An 18243-nucleotide genomic window follows, 5' to 3' on the forward strand; every position below is an offset into this window, starting at 1 on the left:
TCAGATACCTGCTGCAACCACAAGGTTGTCTGAACAAATGCTTAGGTGTGTACCAGTTAAACTATCACTGAAACTTCGGTATAGGCTACTTGTTATCCATTATTCTAGGATGGGGCAGTCTTGATCTAAGACCGCATTACCCTCAAACAACTGCTCCCAAGAAGCATCCCAGAGATGGATGTGGCATAAAACCTTTGCTTGTCTTTCTGGAAACTTAGGGCCATGTCGAAGGGCATATTGAAATGAGCCTTTTAGGCTGCAATCCTAAACACGCTTTTTAGGGAGCATGTCCCATTGAACACAGTGGGATTTCTGAGCAAATGTGCATGGGATTGTGGTGCATGTATACTAATTCAGGGTATCTGCCTATCACAGGCTTCCCCCTCCTATGAAGCATGGGCATTCCCCCCCCTCCACAAAAAATAATCTCCCCCCATTTTTACATTAAAAAATGCAGTCTTTTTGCTCTTGAGGCCTGCAAATAGACATGTGCAATAGATAATAATTTGAATTGTGATGCTTCCTGGCAACCAGATGGGTGGCTGGATCTATGCCAGCAAAGAAAACGTGAGCTCAGATACCGGTTGGGAGCAGCTGAATCAGTTTTAGTTCCATCGTGCTCCACAGTTTCGTTTATGCTTGTTTGCTTATGACATTTGTTTGCTGCCCTATAACATAAAGTTCTCTTGATGACCGACAGTAAATAAGTAATGAAACAATGAAAATGCAAAATAAGTCAAGAAAATCGAAAGTTTCACAGCAAAGCAAAAGCTCACCCCACCTGCTAAGTTAAAACACAGATTTAAAAACAGAGAGGAATGGACAACATGAGGTGATTCAAAAAGTCTTCACCTGCTGTCTGAAAGATAGTGACTAGCCTTGGGAAGGCTGTTCCACAACCAGGGTGCCACCACCAAAAAAGCCTTCTCCCTGGTAGTTATCCAACTGTCTTCATTCAGCGCAAATGCTGAGATCTGGGCCTCAAAAGAGGATTGTATGATTTAGGTAGGTACATGTGTTCATAGGTACATAGTTGTGGAAAAGAAGAGTAGATGGAGTTCAACTAACCATGTAGCCACCTGTATCAGGCTGGACAGTGAAGATCCACCTAGAGGCCAAGCTGTGGTCCTCAGGATGTTTCTGAACTGCAGCTTCCAGTAGCCTCAGCCAGCATGGCTAAGGGATGGTGGGTGTCATTGTCTAGCAACATCTGGAGGGCCACAGCTTAGCCATCCCTGAGCTGTAGGATAAGAGAACTTACTTGTAGTATCACCTACCACAAGTAAATTATTGGATCCTGCAGTTGGGGGCCACAGTCCTTAGCAGTCTGTAGCTTCATTATTCATTCCTGATCATGTGGCTACATAACAGCACTATTTCTGCTGTGTCTCCTCTCTTTCAGGATAATCAGGCACAGTTTTTTCTCATTGTCATTTGATGAGAAACCCCATAGTGTCTATGAAGAAGTATCTGCTCTGCAGATTTCCTCACGTGAGCCACTTTAGGGATTTAGGGATTTAGCTGACTCCATTGACAAACATTGCAATGGATGGAGGTAACGCCAAAAGGTACTGGAGTTCATCTCGGCAGTGAAATACCTGTGGTGGTTGATTCACACATATGTATGATCTAGTAAGGTTGTAGCCATCAAGTGTTGAAGATGTACATCTGAACAAACCCTGAGGTCCAGGTGAAAACTGCTGAACCAGTGAACCCTGCCCAATAGTTTTAACCTCGGTATTTATAGGGTTTAAACCAAGGATCAATGATGAAACTTGTTTTGAAGGATAAAACTCAGTATATACAGTATGATAGTCATCAGAGGCACATCTGAGTAGCATGCTTTCCCCTTTCTACTGAGTAGCCCAAGGCTGTTGCCACAGAACTGAAACTGGAAACAGGACAGAACTTCCAGTAAAACTTGAGGTCTAGTAACACAGTATTTTGAAACATTGGTTCAGGGATTTGTTCTGGGCCAGAAGGCTCCAGAAAGATCCCTTTGAGACACAGTTGTTCCTGTTGTTGATGTTCAAGCTGGGGCTTTTTCCTTGAGCAGATTGGAAAGATGTCCAAGTAAAGCCCAAACATCTTTAGAATATCAAGAAATAAGGGAGCTGAGGATCTGGAGTATGAGTTTCTAATGAGTTGTGGGCAGCTGTTCTGTGGTCCTTTATCTTACTAAAGGGATTTATGGAAGCACCGCCAAAAGCGAAGTGCATGTTTTCCCTATTTTTTTTTTAAATCTGCTGCTGATAACACTTAAGGACTGGTTCACACATGTGTACAGATCACTAAATTTTTCATTCATTGATTTTCCAATAATCCTGAAGGGCAGTTGAATGTGTGAACTTACTGCATGGGAAAACTTTGCTTCTGTGATGTGAGATGGTTTGAAACATCTGATTAGTGCTATTAGAACTGTGATACTACATTCATATATGTACCGGTAAGACAGGAAGTGATGAACAGAAATACGTGTGAACCAGGAAGCATTTTTAGTAGTGCATTTCTGGTACCATTCCCACCACTGTCTGCAATACTTTTCTGTGGTGCTTGGTTGTGTGTGCTCAGTTGAACGGAGAAATTCATCTTCATTTATTGGTTGATGTCTTTGAATTACTTTTGGCCTTCAGTTTGTTGATTTCTTTCTTCTGCTCTGTGAAGTTGCGCATAAAGAAAAAGTATCCATGCTGTCCATCTGGGACTGAGAGTTTATTTTCTTTGCAAAATATTCTGTTCGTTATTTGGTAGTAGTCAGGGAGTATGGATTGGATTGGATTGGATTGGAGAAGATCAGTCTACATCCCAATTCCAAAGAAGGGCAGTGCCAAAGAATGCTCCAACTACCGCACAATTGCGCTCATTTCACACGCTAGCAAGGTTATGCTTAAAATTCTACAAGGCAGGCTTAGGCAGTATGTGGACCGAGAACTCCCAGAAGTGCAAGCTGGATTTCGAAAGGGCAGAGGAACCAGAGACCAAATAGCAAACATGCGCTGGATTATGGAGAAAGCTAGAGAGTTCCAGAAAAACGTCTACTTCTGCTTCATTGACTATGCAAAAGCCTTTGACTGTGTCGACCACAGCAAACTATGGCAAGTTCTTAAAGAAATGGGAGTGCCTGATCACCTCATCTGTCTCCTGAGAAATCTCTATGTGGGACAAGAAGCTACAGTTAGAACTGGATATGGAACAACTGATTGGTTCAAAATTGGGAAAGGAGTACGACAAGGTTGTATATTGTCTCCCTGCTTATTTAACTTATATGCAGAATTCATCATGCGAAAGGCTGGACTAGATGAATCCCAAGCCGGAATTAAGATTGCCGGAAGAAATATCAACAACCTCAGATATGCAGATGACACAACCTTGATGGCAGAAAGTGAGGAGGAATTAAAGAACCTTTTAATGAGGGTGAAAGAGGAGAGCGCAAAATATGGTCTGAAGCTCAACATCAAAAAAACCAAGATCATGGCCACTGGTCCCATCACCTCCTGGCAAATAGAAGGGGAAGAAATGGAGGCAGTGAGAGATTTTACTTTCTTGGGCTCCTTGATCACTGCAGATGGTGACAGCAGTCACGAAATTAAAAGACGCCTGCTTCTTGGGAGAAAAGCAATGACAAACCTAGACAGCATCTTAAAAAGCAGAGACATCACCTTGCCGACAAAGGTCCGTATAGTTAAAGCTATGGTTTTCCCAGTAGTGATGTATGGAAGTGAGAGCTGGACCATAAAGAAGGCTGATCGCCGAAGAATTGATGCTTTTGAATTATGGTGCTGGAGGAGACTCTTGAGAGTCCCATGGACTGCTAGAAGATCAAACCTATCAATTCTTAAGGAAATCAGCCCTGAGTGCTCCCTGGAAGGACAGATCGTGAAGCTGAGGCTCCAATACTTTGGCCACCTCATGAGAAGAGAAGAATCCTTGGAAAAGACCCTGATGTTGGGAAAGATTGAGGGCACTAGGAGAAGGGGACGACAGAGGACAAGATGGTTGGACAGTGTTCTCGAAGCTACGAACATGAGTTTGACCAAACTACGGGAGGCAGTGCAAGACAGGAGTGCCTGGCGTGCTATGGTCCATGGGGTCACGAAGAGTCGGACACGACTAAACGACTAAACAACAACAACAGGGAGTATGGAGTGTCTGTCCTATATTATTACATTTATATGCCATATTTATTCCATTGTGGAACCCAAATTGGCCTTTGGTTCCCATTAAGTCTCTCATCCAAGCTCTGACCAGACTAAGACCTGCTTAGCTTCAGCAAGGTGGTAAGCGTAGAGTGGCTGCTGCATCCCTGGGACAGCTCATATGGGAAATTCTTCTGTTGGTGCTACATCTCTCTCACTGATACGTCCCATGTGTTTTCATCATGCAAATGCTACCAGTGTGATGCAGGTTCCATCCACAGATAGGAAATCAGTAGCCACCCCACATTAGTAACATAGAATCAAACTTTTCTCAGCGTTTTACCTCAAAAAGTACTCCCAAATGAAGACAGAACGCTTCCTGCATTAGGTGGCTTCCCTGTTTTATGGAGGGGGCAATTCTGCACATGCATATAGATGCATCGTAAAGCCTTTGATGGGAATAATGAATCCTGTTCATGCAAGCGCTGGGTGCCAGAGTGGACTCGAGCCTGTGGATGGGGGGGGGGAGTATGTCTGTTAAGGTGTTTTAAGGATTGCAGTAGATGGGATAAGCCTTTGCTACGAGTTAAAATAATTTCTAGGACACGGGTTGTGCTGTGGTCTAAACCACAGAGCCTTGGGCTTGCTGATCGGAAGGTCGGCAGTTCGAATCCCCGTGACGGGGTGAGCTCCCGTTGTTCGGTCCCAGCTCCTGCCCACCTAGCAGTTCAAAATGTCAAGTGCAAGTAGATAAATAGGTACCACTCCGGTGGGAAGGTAAACGGCGTTTCCATGCGCTGCTCTGGTTTGCCAGAAGCGGCTTTGTCATGCTGGCCACATGACCCGGAAGCTGTCTGTGGACAAACACCGGCTCCCTCGGCCTATAGAGCGAAATGAGCGCACAACCCCGAAGTCGTCCGTGACTGGACCTAACAGTCAGGGGTACCTTTACCTTTTAAAATAATTTCTATTAAGGTTCTATTCTGTTACGGAGGGATCTCCTAACACTTTCCATAGGAATTTCTGCTTGTGAATGAGATGGAAAAAGCTATTCATGGTAATGTACTGAAGTGTGAATTTTAACTGTGTAGGCTCCATTTCATACTGAAATCTAAATAAACAAAAGGAAATTGTACTATGAAAGGAATTCTGACATTCTGTGATCTTTTATTTCCCCCATTAGGGCTTGCTAACACACAATAGGATGAGCTGGAAAGCATAACTAAAGTAATTCCATTCATTTAATTTGCTCTGTTCTCCTGGAAACATAAAAATACCTCACCAGTTTCCAGAAGGAGACAATTTTAGTATTTCCTTTGGCCTCACAGTTTGCCAATAATGAGCAACAACTAAGTCTGTTTCTGGCTAAAAACCCAATCTATCTATAGACTTAATTCAAAATCCCTCGTCATAATTACAGTGTTATAAGACTTTAATTTTGCGGAACTTCTTTTTGGATGCTTTTTGGAGGTTTTTCTCATTTCCCCAAATCTATCTGGTCATAAAGTTGTTGTTGTTGTTTAGTCGTTTAGTCGTGTCCGACTCTTCGTGACCCCATGGACCATAGCACGCCAGGCACTCCTGTCTTCCACTGCCTCCCGCAGTTTGGTCAAACTCATGTTCGTAGCTTCGAGAACACTGTCCAACCATCTCTGTCGTCCCCTTCTCCTAGTGCCCCCCATCTTTCCCAACATCAGGGTCTTTTCCAGGGAGTCTTCTCTTCTCATGAGGTGGCCAAAGTATTGGAGCCTCAGCTTCACGATCTGTCCTTCCAGTGAGCCCTCAGGGCTGATTTCCTTCAGAATGGATAGGTTTGATCTTATTGCAGTCCATGGGACTCTGAATCTCCTCCAGCACCATAATTCAAAAGCATCAATTCTTCAGCGATCAGCCTTCTTTATGGTCCAGCTCTCACTTCCATACATCACTACTGGGAAAACCATAGCTTTAACTATACGGACCTTTGTAGGCAAGGTGATGTCTCTGCTTTTTAAGATGCTGTCTAGGTTTGTCATTGCTTTTCTCCCAATAAGCAGGCGTCTTTTAATTTCGTGACTGCTGTCACCATCTGCAGTGATCAAGGAGCCCAAGAAAGTAAAATCTCTCACTGCCTCCATTTCTTCCCCTTCTATTTGCCAGGAGGTGATGGGACCAGTGGGCATGATCTTGGTTTTTTTGAGGTCATAAAGTTAGTAGCCCTTTAATGACATTAGGAGAAATTGAGCCAATTACAGTCAGCTTCTGATTTTGGACCAGGTCTATGTGGGTACCACATGTGACCGTAAGAGGCCCACTGTAACAGAGAACTAATTAGCCAGTGACATCAAGACATAAGACAGGCAAAGAGATCAGAGAGGCAGAGACAGGCAGAGAGATCAGATGTTTACAAGAGGAAAGGATGAAGTGGGTAGTAAAAGACCCCCCTTTTACTGGGGCCAGTGGTCAGGGATGATGGGTGTTGTTGTCCAACAACATCCAAGGACCCAAGGTTGGGAAAGGCTAATCAGGAGAAATGTTCATGGAGGCTCAGAGCCCACTCAGCTGACAACCCATTAGTTAACATCCTCATAATTTTCATTCTGTTATTTTCAGGTCATAAATGTCTGAAGTACACTTGGAGGTGAATTTATAAAGTTTTGAGGACAGTCCCAGCAAAAATGAGTCCCAGAGGAGTTTTTTCTTGTTTTTCAATTATGCAAGAAAGCATCACAATGATGATTTAAAAATGGATAAGGATTCTTTAGTAAAGAGTTCTTTAATTGCCTAAATTTCAGAAAAAGGACATCTTGATAGTTCCAAGGAAATCAGACTCTGTGACTGCCTGAGTCTGTAGCTCTGCTTGTAAAAGGGCTAAGTCCACTTTTTAACAAACAAGTAGAATTACAGGGGACCACAAGACAATTAAATCCAACCCTAGCACAAGACTATTCACTCAGTATATTCATCAATACTCAGTGTTTGATCCATATACCCTGTGTATCAGATGAAGGGAGCAAGCAACACTGGGTGGCTATTGCTTTTATGCTCTGTGTGTGAACTTCCCATCGGCACCTGGCAGGCTATTGTTTGCTTGAAACTGAATCCTCCTAGCCTAAATCAAGGTGCACAACAAGCAGAAAAGATGCCTTACTCAAAATGGCTCCAAATTTGATCAGTATGGTATCCAACACTAGTCACTGAGTACAGTAGAAACTTCCTTTCTGCTGAGATCAGACAAGCTCCCTCCCTACTGAACTTCAGGTACCATTTGAATACGGTTTAAAGTTCCAGCAGGCATTTTAAGCAAGCTTTTGTGATGTTATGGAAACCTTGAAATTAACCGGTTTGTTTGTATGTTTGTTTGTTTATAGAAATATTTATATATGCCAGTGTATCACAGCAGTTTACAACAATTAAAAAAACATAAAACCAAACAATTAAATCATAAACAGCACAAATTGTTGGAGGGGAGGAAATACTTGTGTGAAGATTTGTGTTTTACTGTGTTTTTAATATTTTGTTGGGAGCCGCCCAGAGTGGCTAGGGCAACCCAGTCAGATGTTGGCGTATAAATTATAGAAGAAGAAGAAGAAGAAGAAGAAGAAGAAGAAGAAGAAGAAGAAGAAGAAGAAGAAGAAGAAGAAGAAGAAGAAGAAGAAGAAGAAGAAGAAGAAGAAGAATGGTAGCAGTAGTTGTTATCATCATCATCCATTAATATATAGTCTTCAGGGAAAATGTTTTTGTTTTCATTACAGATCCAGCAGTCCTGTTCTTTCGTGAGCCTGTCACATATGCGATGGAAGATAGTGATGCTCTCATTCAGTGCCCAGTGACAGATCCAGACATTTCAAATTTCACTTTGAAAAGATGTCCCGGGAAACCTCTGACTGAGAATATGGTGATAGTTCCTGATCTTCAGAAAGGAATTACCATAAAAAATGTACAGAGATCATTTTCTGGTTGTTACCAGTGTGTGGCATATCAAAATGGAGAGGAGAAGGTGTCACAATTTATTACACTGGTCGTGAGGGCAGGTAAGACATACATTCCTCTGTACTGGAATATCTAGTAAAGCCATATTGATGACTTCTATTATTGTGTACAAACTTCTTCCTGCAGCTCAGGCTGTCGTTATAGTTGGTATACCTTTATATAAGATTGCATGTTAACAAGGGTAAAATAATTACATAATTATTTCTTTCAGATGGTACACTCAGCTTCCATCAGCGGATGGAGAGGCGTTTTTGGTTGCAACCTTATAAAACGGTCATGGAATGAGTTTCCTGATTATGCTTCAGTCTTTGCAGGATTAAATATTGTGTATGCTTATCTGTGCATGCTATATAGTGCCAATAAATGTTTTCATACTTTAACTAAGAGATGTACTTGGCATGAAAGAACAATTCAAATACATTACAGAAATTTAAAATACCTCTAGGAGGTCTAATGTTTTATTGGGAGGTTAATAACTTTTGATTTTTTCCCCCTCCTCTCTCTTGGAGGCACTGCATGCAATGAAAAACAATGCACATCTAAATTGTTTTCCAGTTCACAAATCCCTTCCAGCCATCTCCTTATCCAAAACCAACCAACTTCTTAAAGAAGGTGAAGAATTTGAAGTTACATGCACAATCAAGGATGTAGATAGCACTCTGCAAGCTAATTGGATTTTTCAAGGCAGCGCGGTGAGTTCATTATACCCCATCAGTCTTAACTAATGTACTTGAAAGAACAATCTTAAAAACACACCACAGGATCGCATTGGGGGTGCGTTCTTCATTAGTTATGACAAAACAGTATTCCTGAGAAGTGTCGTTACCCAGAGCAGTAGCCTTGACAAGTCTCAAATAAGATACCTCAGTGGATTCCTAGCCTTTCAGTGGATTTTTACCCTTTCTGCCACGCATGGCATGACAACAACCTACGTGGAATTGCATGATCTGTCTCTTTCCTTCTGACTGACAGCAGCTACTGGACTCTACTCACAAAAATTCTCACCTGCTTCTTAGGATTTATTTAAAGTAGGAAGTAGTTTCTCCCAGTAGATACCATAGGCCCTCTTGCAACTTTAGATTCCATTCCTACTTTATTCTTCTTCCTCCCTGCTTTGATTCTTCTTTGTTTTGTGCCTTCTGGCCATCCTTGCTTTTCCATATTTCTATCCCTGCTGTCATTCATTCTTTTTGTTTTATTATTATCTAGACAAAAGACCCACTTTTGATATAAGCCCATGTCTCTGAGTGTATTTGAAGTCACAAGTGCAGAACTGCTTAAAAAATAATAAAAAACCACCCTGCCAGGCCTCACAGGGACTTCCATTTTCAAGGGGTAAAATACATGTTACATGTTAATACATGAAAGGAACCTAACACAAGCACACTTTTGTCAAGGTAAAGCAGGCTAGACTCTGAAGCTCCTTTGCTTTTTTAAATTATTGCATTGGGAACTTCTTAAATGCGTTTGTATGCTAGTTAGCATCCCAGGAACCATTTTGTAGAGGGAAAACTATTCAGCGGCTGCCTAGGAAGCAGGCTTCAAGGGCAGGTCTGAATCATGTAGTCAATCAGTAAGGCAAGGAGGAATGAAAGTTCAGGGAGAGGAAGCTCAATGGCTTTAGGAATCGAGGCAGTGGTTGAGAAAGCTCCAAACTCATATTCACAGGTTGCTGCAGGTTCCTGAGCCTGGTAGTGCTTCTGTGAATTGCTGGCATAGGTGAGAAGCTGATCCAGTAGTTATCCCCTATCAGGGCCCTATTAGTCATGAGCAAGAACTCCTGGGAACTGGAACCCAGCAAAGTTCAAATGCACAGAGGTTCCCAGCCAAGAACATATTTGAAGTCAAGCAAAGACCGCAGGCAACTGTTGAATGTGGTCATGACTTTACCAAAGAGCAACAACGCAGAAAAGTAGGTCAGGCTTTTATTTGAGAAAGCCAGACACGCGAGAGGAGCCTGAATATCTAAAGCAGCACTACTACCGCATGAAAGGCCTGGATGTCAAGTCACAATGCTTCTGAAGTTCACAGTTCTTTGGCAAGGAATCACAAATCTCAGTGTTTCATCTTCTGAATCTAACCCTCCTCAATCCTTCACACATACACACAAGCCATTCACTCCCCTGGGACCCACTTGCCTGTGGCCGTTCCTTTTCTCCTGTTGCTACTGTCACCTGTTATTACCTGGCTGTGGTGGTATTTATTTCTATTCTGTTTTTTAAATTTCCATACCGCCCTTCACCCAAAGACCACAGGGGTGGTTTACAATATAAAAACATGAAAATACATAATTCTGTAAAAAACAAAAAACACCTTCATAGTATAAGAGTTGGCAGATACATCTCTCCATCCCTGGTCTGTGTAACAAAGACCCAAATGCCAGGGGACACTAGAGCTACCTACAGTTCTAGCAGCAGCTACCTAAGAATATATGGTGGGATTGAGGCTAATGGGGATTCATAGCAGGAATTCCAACCCCATAATGCTCCTGATAACAATTGTTGGGTGTGTCTAATGAAGGTTGAAAAGCTCTTTGGGGCTTAAAAATTACTGATTTTGTTTTCTGATTTTTAAGGGGGAATTGCTTTGTTAACTGAACCCAATTCCAATTTGAGTTTGGTCATCATGAGTTGAAGTCTGTGAGCAACAAGTAGGCCAGAGACAGTAAAACAAGCAGGGCAGAAAGAGTCATCCAAGGGATTTGGTCCCAATGCTCCTAGGCCCCTTACCTATGTGAAATTGATTTTTATTTTATTTTGGGCAACACCCACTCTGCTCTGAATCACTGGCAGTAGCATATCTTGTAATTTAAGCATGCATGGAAAATTTCTTAGAAGGTCACGTCTAACCTTGCTGAGTACAATCCCACGGTTAATTGTCAACTGTTAATGGCAGTGATTAGAATATATAACCAGTGATTCATGTGTACCCAGAAAAGGACTAGGGCAGCACTGTAATGCTAGATAAATCGCACAGCCTCGGGGGAAAAAATACGTCCTGGGTAATCTTTCCCTGGAGCCCATTCTCAGCAGAGCTGCTGACTCTTAAGTGCTTATCTGTTGGCAAATCGCAACTCACCCATTCCAAGGGTGAATCGAGCCTCAACAGCATGCGGTCAAATATGGGACCTGCAGATGGGAGATCTGGGACAGTTCCAAGAGCATTATAAATTTTTCATACAAAAGCTTGTTTTCGTATGTCCTCAGATTCATACTCTTTAGTTTTGTTTCTTCGTTCTATTTCCCCGCCCCACATTTGCATGAATTAAAAGCTACTGAAATATTTGGGGAGGGTTGATGCTTTCAGCCCTATTTTTAAGAAATAGTGTTAGAGGAGTCAGTCTGCTAAATTTGGAATCAGAGATGAAAGACTATTGACATTTAGCTGTGGGCTGGTAACACGGATTCCCTGCTAAATTTGGTTAGGAAATCAGGTAAAGGTAAAGGGACCCCTGACCATTAGGTCCAGTTGTGACCGACTCTGGGGTTGCGGCGCTCATCTCACGTTATTGGCCGAGGGAGCCGGCATACAGCTTCCAGGTCATGTGGCCAGCATGGCAAAGCAACTTCTGGCAAACCAGAGCAGCACACGGAAATGCCGTTTACCTTCCCGCTGTAGCGGTACCTATTTATCTACAGTACTTGCACTTTGACATGCTTTCGAACGGTTGGCAGGAGCTGGGACCGAGCAACAGGAGCTCAGCCCGTCGCAGGGATTCGAACCGCCGACCTTCTGATCGGCAAGCCCTAGGCTCAGTGGTTTAACCCACAGCGCCACCCGCATCCCTCAGGAGCCGGTCTCAAAAATGGATGCTCCCTCCCTTTGCCAGAACATGCATTCTCTGTCTGCTGCCACAGTGATGGTTAATCAATCAGTTTATTGGTGCCAAATTCTAACCCTGGTTACTGCCAACCAGTGGCCGGTGGACCAGAATTATATGATCAACAATTTCAATTGTTGGAGATCCAGGTTTCCCTGATGTGGAATTTTGCCAGGCCAAGACTGAAATCCCTCCAGTGCTACCTCAGTGGTGAAAGAGCCACTGTAATGTCTCTGGACCACATGGGAGGAGACATCGATACGGCAACTTGCCAAAGCAGTGTTTCTGGGAACTGCGGCGATGTCATCTCAGTGCTAAGAAAGAGCGAGGTTGAAGGCTCCGCCCCTACCGCATGACCCATGTTTCCCCAGTGTATTGAAGCAGCATTGCAAAAAAAAAGACACGCTTTTGTAATGCCTTTCATGCTGCTGAGGTAAGACTGGGAAGAGTCTACAGAGTCTCCTAATTAGAAGGCAGACTACCAAGAATGTAGGAGTGGATCTGAAGAAAGGAAATAAGAAAAGGAAAAAAAGGGTGGTGGTGGGGGAGGAAGTGAGTTCAGCTTTTTTTTAAAGAGAGCTTTGAGAACGTAGTTGTTTTGTATGGAGAGGTTCCAGTGACAGGTTTGTCATGATGGCTTATTATTCTGGTTTTAAGTTATGAATATTAATATGGCAAAGTTATAATTACATCTATTTTTAATTTATCTAGGAAACATGCTGTATACACTGTATCTTAGATGTTAATTTTTTTTCTCCCCCTTGCTGACAGACTGTTACAGGGAGAAGCAGGAATACGGGCACTTATGGATATGAAAAGAAATTAAAGCTGAACATCAGTTCAGTGGGAGTTAATGATTCTGGAGCATTTGTGTGCCAAGGAAGAAACACTTTTGGAACAATCAATTCCACTATAACCTTGAAAGTACTAGGTAAATAGTAATACTGCAGATATATAAGATGTCTGTGCCACGGGGATAACATAACATACAGGCTGAGATGGTTGGAAATATATAGATATAAATAATATAATATAATATAATGTTATGTTATGTTATGCCAAAAATAAAATAGCAAGTTTTACAATGTGTGTACGTTACAATGTGGAAACAGGTGCACTAGCATGTGGAAACAGAAAGTCCTGCTCTTGGTCAACAAAAGAGAGCACCCTTGGGTTTGCATATGTGACCACCCCCTCCCCTATAAGAAGCCACTAGGGTGTCCTTTGCGTGTACACCCACCTGGCATAATCCAAATAATGTGATGGCATCGTATAGACCCTTCCCACAGGAGCAGCACCTTCATGGCAGAAGGATGCTAATCCATAGGAAAGGCCCATTCAGTTGACCCTGCCTGCGTGACTCACATGCATCCATGCATGTGCACCCCTTCATTGTGGGACTGCGGACCTATGTGAGCTGTTCTTGCTTATCTTGCCATTGCAACCTGGTCCCCTGACCTCATAAGAATGTCTTACAGGGGTGCACCTGTTTTGCAAGATGCAAAGTGTGAACTGGGCCTAAGACCCAACTTGTGAGTGTAGGAAGTGTTTCTGTCCTTCAGCAAGAGTACTGCTGCTTTCAAAGGAGAAACTAGCCGCACAGACCCTTAAAGGTAAAGGGACCCCTGACCATTAGGTCCAGTCGTGACCGACTTGGGGTTGTGGCGCTCATCAAAGGAGCCAGCGTACAGCTTCCAGGTCATGTGGCCAGCATGACAAAGCCGCTTCTGGTGAACCAGAGCAGCACACGGAAACGCCGTTTACCTTCCCGCTGTAGCGGTACCTATTTATCTACTTGCACTTTGACGTGCTTTCAAGCTGCTAGGTTGGCAGGAGCTGGGACCGAGCAACGGGAGCTCACCCCGTCGCGGGGATTTGAACCGCCGACCTTCTGATCGGCAAGCCCTTAGGCTCTGTGGTTTAACCCACAGCGCCACCTGCGTCCCATGCACAGACCCTTAGTGGTGCCCTAATTAAGAACCGGGACATTCACAAGCATATTATGCATGTGCATTGTAGGAATGCAGCACCCTCAGTCATTGTACAGTCTGATTTCTCCTAAGTCATAGCCTCTATGCTATTTTTAAGTAAGGTATTCTAGCTTCGGTAGATTTGGGCCCCAGGCCTGCCTATGCAGGTTAAGAAGAAGCATTACACGGAAGTGACTCAACAGTTCGGGCAGAGCTGCTATACTTGCTTGCCAGCAGATGGCCCCCTGTTGCTCATCAGGAATGGACAGGGAGGTTGGTGCAGTGCAAATGCACCAGTGGAACCAGTTTGGTGCTCCTGCCAGTGCATGTGCACCACACCAGCTTCCCCACCACTTCACTTCTTTCTTTCCCAGTAGGCAACAGTGACCCACCTACCGGTAAGCTAGCATAGCTACTTTTGGCATTACGTGCTATAACAGCCTGCAATCCACAAACCAGGTACCGGTATTCTAATTTTTCCACATCTCCTTGAAGTCAGATGGATCGTTTCTGGAAATTGTGGATTTCATCCATTATCTTTTCCATCCATCTTTTCCCAGACCTTTACTTTATCTTTTGGTTAAGTCAACCTCAGCCAGTGTTTCAGTCAGTCCTCAGTCAACATGAAAAACATCTATGGCCTTACGCCATCTCTGTGCTGTAAATGAGTTTGGCACTGCAAAGGTATATGGCTGTGATCCAGTAATGCATTCCTACTCTCACAAAGCTTCATTTGCTGTAGATGACCAAGTAGCTTCGTGTTTTTGAATTGCACACTGCTATAGGCTCTCCTGTAGAATACCGACCTGATTCATGCATAACACTTAAGACAAAACAAAACAAAACATGGCTTAGTGTGATTGAGAGAGCATGGGGGTTCCTGAACCAAACACCATGGTCTTGCTGCTGATGCAGTTGGTACCTAGGACAAACTCATGGTTTGGCTTAGCATTATGTCTAAACCTGGGTTCATGGTTGGTCTTGCTCCAGTAAGCGAGCTATAACCAAGGTTTTTTCACCTTTTACATCAACTACGCTACTATGTAAGAGTATAGAATTGTCACCATATTGCATCTTTATGTAAAATGCACTGAGTGCCATTATAGAATGGGGGATGGATTGATTGATTGATTGATTGCATTTCTAAATCTCCTCTCCACCAAAGGCAACACACAATAAAATATTTATGTACCGGCCTTTGCATATTATGTACTTAGGCTGAAATTCTGTACACGCTTATCTGAGAGTACCTCCCATTGAACTCAGTGTGACTTTTTGTCTGAAAGGGTTTTCGCAAAGAGTATACAGTGGCAGGACTTGGTAGCAATTTTTGAAAGGCTAACCTGGTAAATTGGGCACTGCAGCAGAGATGATCCAATTTCTATACATTAGCAGATTTTTTTTACTCTACAAATGGAAAGTGCAGGAAACAAGTTCTCATCTGGTAATTGACCATGTGAGAGAGAAGCTGCTCCCCAAAGTGTGCTGGAGTGTGCCCAAAAAGTACATTTTAGCATGAAAGGTTTGATTTCCAGAGCCTGCTAAAAAGCCTAATCCATTGTCTCTCATGAACTCTAGATGAGTTCTGCCAACCAGCCACCAAAGGTTCTTACATTGCCCTGTTTATTAACATACTTTCCTGAAAAGCAGCCCAGAGTGTGGGATTGCCGTGACATGTGGTACTTTTTAAATATTAAAATTACCATAAGTGCTAAACTGATTAGGAGCATATTCATGTACTGTAATTAGCAGGAGTATTCTGAACATGTCTTTATCCGTAATTGGCGAAAAGGGTGGGTACCCCACCTCCTCCTCCACCACCACTACTCTGCTTCGTAGACCTTTTAATTTCACACACGAAATGAATAAAACCTAGCTGTTACATTGCAGCATCTCTTGATTCTGTGGATATTCCACTAGACCAAATCTAGATGCAAACATTTATGGGCACTGTCCCAGAAATAGGATGGGAACACGGCACACCTGGGCAAAAAGAGATTTATTGATTGCTGGATGCAATGCAAGTTGCTGGTTCTCACTTATAAAGTCCTTATGTGGCCCAAGAGCATCTTATTTTATTTAAAGCATTTATGTCCCGCTTTACATTTTCTGGAAAAAAATAAAAAAAGTGGATCATAACATCAAATTAAAAACATCAAATAGAATATTACAAAATACCAGCATAAAACATAACAAATGAAACTCAGATACTGAGTACAACAAAGTTCCATATTTAAAGCGGTGGAATAAACAGGAAAATAAAATATTCTCCTAAACATAAAAATATATGGAAAACTAAAATACAAATGTATAATTAAAATTTGACATATAAAGCAACATTAATGGCAAAACAAGATAATGTTTCAAGAAGCTTTCTGATTATTTGTACTATTGCACAGCTCATTTTACTGATGACTCTTTCATGTTAGTGTTGCAGATGCGTTTATTGTTTGCTGTTTTATATTTACGTTGGTTGTATTCTTATGACGTTTTGTGCTGTGGGCTGCCTTGAGGTCTTGTATATTTTTCAAGGGGTAGGATATAAATTAAATCGGAGAAATGCATAAGTAAATATAATAATATAATATAATATAATATTATAATATAATATAATATTATAATATGATATAATATAATATAATATAATATAATATAATATAATATAATATAATATAATATAAGTAAATATCTAGGCCTGTCATGAAAAATGCCTGTATAGAAGTAGTTCAGGATCCCTTTGTGAAGCACAGAGTTGTTGTTCACCTCACTCAGTAAAATGTCATTGACGCTCAGTCTTGCATTTAGCTGATAAGACCTGCTTTTCCACAGGTTGCAATTTCTAACATACTTGTCAGTAAAGTTTGCTTATTCTCTGCTGACCTTGGTTTAATTATACGCAGTTTTAAAGAAACCCAGATAATTATTATTACTTTTATCTTTCCATATGACAACCAACCAGGTAAAGGATATGTCAATTTATCAACTTCGGCAAACACAACAGTAAATGTAAATGATGGAGAAAATCTGGATTTAATCGTGGCGTATGAGGCATATCCAAGGCCGGAAGAAGAAGTATGGATGTACATGAATGAAACCTTGCAAAATTCATCCGATCATTATGTGCGGGTCACAAACATAGACAAAAACAGGTAATGTGAAACATTGCAAAGAAGCATGCTTTGACAAAGCTGCTGGGATCTGCCCCTTTTCTGGGGAGGGAAAAGCACCCTAAATCATTCTGACAATTCCCAGCCACCTTTTGATATGGTATACAGGAGGTATGTTTCGGGGATTTGCTACTTAACTTACTGACCAATGACCACTAAACGTAATGATCGAACCCAGCGCCTAGGCTTGTTTGCTGGACCTCTACTGCCTCCTCAGCCTGCTGGACCCTCTCCCTCTGTTGATCTTAACCAGGGGTCAGCAAGCTTTTTCAGCCGTGGGCCGGTCCGCTGTCCCTCAGACCTTGTGGGGGGCCAGACTATATTTTGGAAAAAAGTATGAACAAATTCCTATGCCCCACAGATAACCCAGAGATGCATTTTAAATAAAAGGACACATTCTACTCATGTAAAAACACGCTGATTCCCAAACAACCGCATCTAGCCCATGGGCCTTAGGTTGCCTACCCCTGGTCTTAACCATGGCAGGCATCTGCTGCGGCAACAGCAGAAAAGCCAGTCAAGTCATTGTGCTGTTGCTGCCACCACGTCTTATCTTTCCACAGCGCTTCTTAGGGCCCCAACATAGGATTTCTCTGGACCAGGCATCCCCAAACTGCGGCCCTCCAGATGTTTTGGCCTACAACTCCTATCACTCCTAGCTAGCAGAACCAGTGGTCAGGGATGATGGGAACTGTAGTCCAAAACATCTGGAGGGCCGAAGTTTGGGGATGCCTGCTCTGGACCAATGTCACATCAGGACCACAGAGGCAATGTGTGTGTGGAGTTGGTTTAAAAGGGTCCCAGCCACAACCACTTAGGCTCTGGTGCTCAGTGGCTGGTAAGTTTCCCTGCAGGGCCTGGATTGCTGCAGATGGCCTTTGGGGTCAGTGGTGGGCCCTCAGGGCTTGGACAGTTATCAGCTGTGCCAACCTCTGATGCTGGACAGAGTAAGTGAGCTGTCATACTGCCAATATGGACTGAATATTCCAAGCATCAGCCCTCTTCCAGAGTTGGGGAGACACAGCCTTCTGCTTAAGGACACCCTTTGATAACTCCCATCAGGCATAAGGTGTACCTACCAGAGCTGAGAGAGAAAATAACCGATTTGCCGTAGCCAGGTTGATGGGTACAAGCCTACATTTATCTCAGGAAAAGCTTGAAATGATGGTGAAAATGCT

The 18243-nt window shown here is 42.7% G+C and overlaps 1 protein-coding gene across 2 annotated transcripts in view; it reads left to right on the forward strand.

Annotated features, from left to right (window-relative positions):
• The window catches only part of KIT (KIT proto-oncogene, receptor tyrosine kinase), a 95677-nt gene that overhangs the window by 41955 nt on the left and 35479 nt on the right, over window positions 1-18243 (forward strand). For both annotated transcript variants that reach the window (XM_035113018.2, XM_035113019.2), the window contains 4 exons: window positions 7871-8149; window positions 8664-8800; window positions 12700-12859; window positions 16858-17047. In XM_035113018.2, coding sequence (XP_034968909.2) covers window positions 7871-8149; window positions 8664-8800; window positions 12700-12859; window positions 16858-17047 — 766 coding nt within the window. The remainder of the gene's footprint in view (window positions 1-7870; window positions 8150-8663; window positions 8801-12699; window positions 12860-16857; window positions 17048-18243) is intronic.

This window comes from Zootoca vivipara, chromosome 9, assembly GCF_963506605.1.
Source record: "Zootoca vivipara chromosome 9, rZooViv1.1, whole genome shotgun sequence".
Taxonomy (NCBI): domain Eukaryota; kingdom Metazoa; phylum Chordata; class Lepidosauria; order Squamata; family Lacertidae; genus Zootoca; species Zootoca vivipara.